The sequence below is a fragment of the Mastacembelus armatus genome, chromosome 9, assembly GCF_900324485.2.
Source record: "Mastacembelus armatus chromosome 9, fMasArm1.2, whole genome shotgun sequence".
Taxonomy (NCBI): Eukaryota; Metazoa; Chordata; class Actinopteri; order Synbranchiformes; family Mastacembelidae; genus Mastacembelus; species Mastacembelus armatus.
This window is the reverse complement of record NC_046641.1, coordinates 7390319-7398588: the sequence shown is the minus strand read 5'-3', so window position 1 is coordinate 7398588 and position 8270 is coordinate 7390319. Positions and strand designations below refer to the sequence as shown.

Here is an 8270-nt window from a genome sequence, read left to right as displayed (position 1 = left end):
CCTGCTGTCACAGGGCCCTGTCAGGGCATCTGTCAAGAAGTCAATAAATTTGTCGGAGGAGGAGGAGGAGGAGAAAAAAAAAAGCTGAACCCAATAAATCATAACATAAACAAATCTAGCCATGGGTTGACAGTGCTGTATTATATTTTGGCTCAATCCTCGGGGAGTTGGGATTATCCTGCAGTATCATATTTTTTGGCTGTCTCTGTGAGATCAGAAGGGCCATGTGGTTCGTGGTTTCATGCGGAATAAAAGCAGAAATGTGTGACTGACTGGGGAGAAGGGGATGTGGCGTAAATAACTGCAGTTTGTCTTGTCTAAGCGCGTCTGTGAATTTAAGTAACATGACATTTTATCATGTAGATAACTTTTCTATGATTTTTTTTTTAATCACGGTATCGGATGAACCCGGTTTGTGGCTTAAAATAAAAACTTTAAATCCAAGCGATTTATTAAATTTGGATTGGGGCCGTAGGCCTAATGGGGCCCGAAACAATCTCACAGTTAGTTTGTTATCACACCAGTGCGCCGCATTTGCTTTCTGTGTGAAATCATAGTAGAACAATATTCACTTTTTAATATGAACATGCAAATGCAGAGAACATGCAAACAGCAGAGACAGATTATATAACAGCTGATATGTCAGATTACCGACATGCAAAGCGTCTCTAAGCGTCACTGCTGATCCGCGGCCGGTCAGCGGCTGAGCTGTGCACCACCGTCCAAACAGCACTCAAAAACCATGTCTGACCACTCACTTCCCGTTTCCTCTGCTGTTTTTAGGATCAGAAATTTCTCTGGTGCGGCTGCACAGCCTCAGTCTGCGTCTAAGACGAAGTGCAACTCGGCAACAAACAAATTAAAGGTGCCTTCGTGTTTTTTTTTCTTCTTCCATTTGAGCTTTTAAAAACTATCAGCCTGGAAACACTCATTAAAAGATCTAAAGTGAGTGAAGTATCAAGGAGCTCTAACCCTACAATGTACGGAGATATTGTGTCTTTGCTGAGTTTCTGCTCTGAAAACCTGAAGTCTTCGTCCCATTTTCATGAAACTGTTTTTATTTCAAAATATCGCGCTTTGCTTTGGGAAGCAGTGAAACCTATTTTCGCCTATTTCAGCTGAAACAAACCTGCATTTGTGGCATTAAAAAAATGCCATAGCGTTCATCAGTTCACACATTTCAACTCAATAATTAGGGTTTCACGTTGAGGCTGTGTGATTTGGAGATAGGCTGCGTCGATAGTCGCCTCTGGGTGGAAACGGAGCAGGCCTGACGCAGCTGGAGCTGTGTGACTTATTCTCCACCTCAGAAAAGCAGTGGATCGTTCGTGGCTTATAAACAGCAGGAGTAACAGTAAATGCAATTCAGACCTAACGAAGTCAGGCTATATCATTTAAATCATTTATTTCGTGTATTTCTATAAGTTCTGTTGTGTTTTTATATGATTCATCTCTTTGAAATCCACATAAATGCACAGTGAGACATTTCTTTAAGTAGACATACCATAACAAATACAGATCATTTTCTTAATGCGCTTTCTGTGCACAAATGTTCGCAGTCTTATTTAACTCTAACATCTTTTAGCTTTTCATCCGCATTCAGACCCTCTAGTGCGCATTTCCTTCATACTCAGAGTCGTTATGTGAAAGCTCTAATTGAATTGTCGTAATGGCGCATTGGCACGGTCTCTTACCTTTGCGCTGGATGCAACAGTTCTGGTTACTTTAAAGGAAATGGTGTAAGTTTGGGGAGCAGTGCTGTTTGTGCTGCACACCTGCTGCAACTTTTTCTTTTTTCCTGCAGTGTAGCAGGGAGGGAGGGCCGCTCATGTACAGGCTCATTAAAAACACCGCGGGCTAAAAGTTGGCGGATTGATTTATTGAACGAATGTTTGATGTCCTCATTCACATGAGTGACCAGGCCGGGAACTGCTGGATGGATGGATGGATGGAGGAGGAGGGAGGCGCACTGGTCTCCCATGTTGTTGTTTTTTATGTATTGATTATATTGTATTGATAGTGCTCAGCTGATAATCCTGTTTAGTGGTAATCCAATATTAGTGTGAGGCGGAGGTAATTGACCCCATGCTGATAGAAGTGCTGAAAACAGAGGAGGGAAAACAGCTAATCCTGGGGTGGATGCATTTATGAGTGGCAGGTATGGATTCATTTTAAGTGGTCAGAAAAAAAAAACGATTTCACGATTCATATTTTATTTTCATCGTCTTTTTTGAACAGGGACTAAGTGAAATATCCTTTCTGCTTTTGGTTCCCCTGTGTCTTGCAGATATTTTCAGCTGTGCCTCTCACTGAACGGCAGAGGGCAACGCCAACAATCTGTTCTCTGTTTCCCAAACTGGGCTACAGGTCATCGCCTCGACGCTTCACAAAGGACGTCAAGCACAACACGCAGCCAGGCCTTGGACTGGAGGTAGACGCTGCCTAGACATCTGTCATAATGCGGCTTAGACCAGACCTACATGTGTTTGGTTTTGTTTCCTTCTTGTAAAATACTAGGCCATCTCCATTTTATTATTATTATTATTTTATTTTATTTGTATGTTTATGTTATTGCAGAGTTGGTTTTGGTGCTAAAGGCAGGTCTTTTATTATCTTTAATCAACAGTAGTGTTTAAAGTATAAATCCAAATAAAGGCAGCAGAATGAGTTGATCATTGCTGTTCGCTTCCTTTAAACGCACTGGCCTGTGTCTGAGCCCATGTGTCCGCTCTTCTTATTATTTCGTCTTGCTCGGGGCCTGTGGCTTTATCTTTTTTTTTTTAAGAAGTTGATAACAATCAACTTCTCATGCAGCGTGACACGGGAAGCAGCGCACAGCCCCATTAGCAGCAGCCCTGTGATTTCAGACAGTGCGCTGTTCCTCCGCACCTTTAAAAACATCTGGATCACATGTCGACGAAGGAGTGCACACAGCAAGCTGAAATATTAACACAGATCCTGTAACGCCCATAGGTTATTTATGTTATCTTTAATTATGTAAATATAGGAGAGTGTTTTTGGATTTTGAAGGAACTATTCGGTATGAACATATTGTCTTCTGATCGAAGAGTAAACCGATCAGTTGTTGATCAGCCGATAATAGGAGCTGACCTGCAGAATCAGGTTTGATGGTGGACACACAAGGAATTTGACTCCGGTGCAGTGACTCTCAGTGTGCTTGTCACAATATGTGCAGAGATTAATTAAATACAAAATCCCTGCAAAATAAATATTAAGCACGACTCTAGTGTCTTCTCTCATTATTATTATTATTGTGTTATTATTATTATTATTATTGATTCGTAGTATTAGTATTAGTAGTATTATTTGAATACATTTTCAGTAATTTTTCCTGAGTAAAGGCTGCTCAGAAAGGGCCTGCTGTGGCCATCTCAGTGCTCTTATCACCACCACTGATCGCCAGGTGCATCAGCTGAAAGAGCACAGCAGCTTCCACTGGAAACAATACACAAAAGAGCAAGGACGAAAATATGTGATGCTCCAGGAGGCACACAGAGATTTGCATCATTTTATTCTACTGAGGGAAATGGAAATATTCTACATGACTATAGGTTATATATATATATAAACAATATAGGCCATAGGGTGTGAATATATATGTATATATATATATGTGTGTGTGTATGTGTGTGTGAATATATATATACATATATTACATATATATGTGTGTGTATATATATATATATATATATATATATATATATATACACACATATGTATGTATGTGTGCATATATATATATATATATATATATATATTCACACCCTATTGCCTATATATTTTATTTTTATTTATGTTGTAGTAAATAATCTCCATAGAGTGTATGACATGATAACGCTAATAATTACATTATTGTTGTGACTATCATTGTTATTGTTGTTTGTTGTTGTTGTATTTTAGGCAGACCAGTGTGTAAAATGTCATTTCTCAGCACACAGTCTTGTGTGTAGGGTTGACGTGTGTGTTGTTGTTGGGCTGTGTGAAGCGCACTGTACTCTGCTCCAATAGCATCCCAATGGCGGTGAATGGGGGAATGAAAAAAGTGTAGCCATGCATGCAGGAGTGGGAGGATCCACCCGCTTCAATCTCGATCTCAGACTTTGTGCAGCGACAGGAGCACAACCAACCAAGCGTCTGTGTTACTTCCAAAGAGTTACTGCCGGGACATCTACACACATACTTCTATCTCTGGATTTGTTGTCAGCTCTTTTCTGCGTTTTTCTCCTCTTCCCCCTCTTGACGAAACTGTTACTCCGTGAAGACGTTTTCCAGCTTTGTCGGCGTCGGCTTGGGGAGCCAGCAGATAAAGCTTCCTCGGTCCTCTACTCATAACAGGTGACTGTTCAAAAGAGTTTTCCACGATTATTCTTTGGTTCGCTTTTCTGACTCACCGGGGGTTTGTTAGCAGGCTTAGACTGCCCTCACCTTTTCATTATTACGCGCATCACAGTCGACTTTTTGCATTTCATCCAGTTAAGTTCATTTTTTTCTTTCTCATTTTCCTCCTTCGAGCTGAACTCTCTGTCTGATACGGAGCTTACACGGTTTCAACAGGTCGTCATCAGGCAGCTTGTTGTGTGTGAGACGGTGTGTGTGTGACGGTGTGTGTGTGCCAGGGATTCTCTTGTCAACTCTGTCCGTGTTCTTATGGATATTGCAACAGGTCTGCTGTCAGTGGAGCGGCTCTCTGTGGGAGAACAGTCCGAGACGTGCATCATGCTGGACGGCATAAAAATTGAAGATCATCCCCTGCGATCGGGCCAAGCCACGCTCGGAGTCATGCTCGGTGAGTCTTGTAGTGTAGTACCGGTGTGTTTTTAATTGTGACTGTGTGAGGACGGGTCAAAACCTTAGACTGGTTTCCTGTCTGGATGTCATTGTTAGTTCTTGCATGCATGCATAGTGTGGTGTGTTGTGCTGATGTTTTCGCATTGGAGCGTGCAAAACTCGACAGGACCTCACATTAAACGCGTGGAAATTCATAAAAGAACAGAGATAATAATAATCATAATAGTAATATAAAATAATGTTTTTTCATTTTTATGTTACAATCGGGGAGATGCGTCCTGGAGGATCCAGGCCGGGTGAGCGGTGTAAATCTGCAGGCTTTAATTTGAGAGGAAACGCCAAATTCATCCATGAACAGTGTTTTTATGAAGTCTGGTATCGTGCACTGCTCTGTGTTGGCCTGCGAGGTTTCTGAGCAGAGCCTGCAGTCACTGGTTCAGGCCTTCTGTGTTTTCCTAACGGGGCCCCCCACAATCCTCTGCCCTTTTCCAGGGACTGAATGTCATCATCCGTCCGTGTGTGAAGGATGCCAGCGTCCCATCTCAGACCGCTTCTTGATGAGAGTCAACGACTCCTCATGGCATGAGGAGTGTTTGCAGTGCACCGTGTGTCAACAGCCTCTCACCACCAGCTGTTACTTCAGAGAAAGGAAACTTTACTGCAAACACGACTACCAACAGTAAGCACAGGGAATCTCTGCTCTCTCTTTCTGCTGTTACTCAGAAATGCCTGGTTGGAGTGCACTGATTGTTTTTAGTGGCTGGCCTGAAGGCCCTGTGCATGGCACCGAGTAGTGTCTCAGCGAAGTGAAGTCTTTTTGGAAATGAACGAAGAGTAAAAATAATGTCCAGCATCACGGAGGTTACGGTTTAAATCAACCTGTTGTCATTGTTTGTTCTGCCCTAGTTTGAGACGGACATCGTTGATATTTTGTAAAAAGAGCAAAAGGGACAATTTACTAGATTACTTTTTTTTTTTTTTTTTTGAAATAATAAATCTGCGACGCTCTCATAGCGCTCATACATTATTGTCATATATGCTTGGCTTTATTTTTGTCACTGAGGCCCACGATAATTCCACATTTCTCACATTTGCGGAAGAAGTGCAAAAAAAAAAAAAAAAAAAAAAACAAAGGCCCGGGATTTTCTCGTTTTTTATTCGCTCTCTTGTCACATATTCACGTTTCCTGGCTGCGTCATGTGGCCTTTGCCTCAACACAGACCGTCTCATTCTCATCCACAACATCTTTTCTGTGATTTTCTTTGCACGAGTCCACGGCGCAGTTCAGATTTATTTTCCGATCAGGGCGTGTTCATTTTTTCATTTATCACCTTCCCTCGATTTTGTTCAAACTTTATATTTTTATTAGGCCTCTGTAATTGACTTTTCACAATTTCACAATTTTATTGGAGCAAATGCTATTTTTGTCTCCTTTTATTTTCCTGAGGCTTGGCCTGTTTTTATTGGGCGTGGTGTGTTTTAGCTTTAACATTTAATGGAAAGCAGGAATTATACGCACCTGCAAGGCTAAACACGTTGACATGGATTTAGTGAGGAGGAATAATTAAATGTTTTGGCATTTGCGCGCGACAAACTCACGCACGCACACGCGCGCCCATGAAACACACAGCAAATTTCAATCTGTAAAAAAAAATGTGTTAAATTAAATTAATTAATGTTAAAATGCAAGTTTCAGTGTTTGAAAATATGTTTTAAAAAATTGTGGCATTGTTTTGAGTTGGAGTGTGGTTACAGTGTTAGTAAATGCACATTTCCTCTGCCAAATTTCAGAGCAACACAATAAATAATAATATTATTAAAAATGCATTATAAATATTACAGCTGCTAAAAATAATATTTTTATAATTACTATATAAAGATAAAAAAATATAGGAATTGTTTCCTTGTGCTTATTGCTTCATGGTGAATTATAATAGTTTTATTTTCTAAATTAGTCATGTTACAGGAGGAATAAAAAAAAATTATTGTATTTAAGTTGTTAGATTTTTTTTGCATGACAACCCTCAGTCATGAAGTAAGGTAATTTAGCAAATGCCATTAGTAAATTACCACATAAAACTCATATACTCAGATATAGTGAAGCCAAAACTGAGGCCAAGTAACTCAAGCATTACTATGCGGAGGTTTGGCCTGTGAGGACCCTGGGGTGCCCTGTGTTTCTCAGTGCATGAGCGCTTTTCATGCTTGTCACTGAATTTTCAGCTTTTTTGTGTTGGGCCTTTTTAACAATTCTACTTCGATTATCGGGACATTATGGCTCTCTGCTAGATACCTTGCAAGCAACAAAGAGTTACATCTATTGCCATGCGTGCCATTCATCCAGCTTTGTGACAGGAGTGTAGTCGGCTGATAACAATGGAAAATTCATAGCAGTAACTAGGGGATACCAGAGTCAAGGCGTCACGGCTCAGAAGCTGGGGCCGTCCGGCAGAGAGAAGGATCTCTTTCTCATGCCTCCCTTTAGCACCGTCCGTTTGTAGTTTCTGCCTTTGACTGGCGTGTGTAAAGAGACGACAGAAGTAAACATTCAGAGACAGAACCCATTTTGCTTCCAAATAATAATCTTTCCTGGCATTTGGTTTCTGATCTCCTCGTGTGCCATTTTCGGTATAAAACTGACCATTTCCCCCCGTTTCTCTGCTACATGGTGCTTTGAATGCTGTGAGCTTGTGTGGCAAGTCCAATCACCCCAGCCAAACACAACAACCTGCTGGGCGGCGTCATGCTCTCACACGCTGTTATTCATCACATCTTTTAATTCTTCACCCTCCTTCTCCCACTTATTTATTTATTTTTTTTATAGATGCCAGGTTTGGAGCTAGCTAGAGGGTCCCTCCATCACACAGACATGCTTTTTTTGTTTATTTTTTATTTTTTTTACATTGATGGGATACTTAAAGATGTAATTGGCACCTTTTTGACTTTTATGACACCCATTTAAGATGCATTTGTCAGCCCACAAACTGCTCTGGGCTGTGAAGAGCGCTCCTAGCCTTACAGAGGTCTACGTGCCTAATTACATTCCTACAGCAACTGATTCATGCCCTGTAATCAGCTCTCACTAGCCATAATAAATCAAGGAATTGGCAAGCAGTCGTTTCTCACACCTTTGGTACAGGTTTAAGTGCAGGCCGGGGAAAACAATTGTGTACTGTGTTATTAAAACCAACACCAACACAGTTTAGCACATCTTGCTCCATATAGGACAATTATATAGTAACAAGATTGGATTTTATATGTTTGCCTGTTTATGTCATGCAGCTGACCTGCGGTTATCGTCCCTGATTTTAGGTAGTTTCATAAACAAGGAATATTTTTGATGACTTAAGATTTATGGTTTAGTAAAATAAAATAAAATAAAATGTACAGATGTCTTAAGTGACATATTTTCAGCAAAGTAAAATAAAAATCTATTATTAAAGAGGAGATACAGGGAAATA

At 40.6% G+C, this 8270-nt stretch overlaps 1 protein-coding gene across 2 annotated transcripts in view; it reads left to right on the top strand.

Annotated features, from left to right (window-relative positions):
• The first annotated feature begins 4115 nt into the window (after positions 1–4115).
• lmx1bb (LIM homeobox transcription factor 1, beta b) overlaps positions 4116–8270 on the top strand; it is a 43660-nt gene continuing 39505 nt past the window's right edge. The window contains exons 1-3 of one of the 2 annotated variants that reach the window (XM_026322321.1): positions 4116–4356; positions 4685–4807; positions 5302–5488. In XM_026322321.1, the coding sequence (XP_026178106.1) occupies positions 4738–4807; positions 5302–5488 (257 nt within the window). In that variant the 5' untranslated portion in view covers positions 4116–4356; positions 4685–4737. Of the gene's footprint in view, positions 4357–4668; positions 4808–5301; positions 5489–8270 lie in introns of those variants that run through there. The other variant, XM_026322320.1, reaches the window with a different exon arrangement.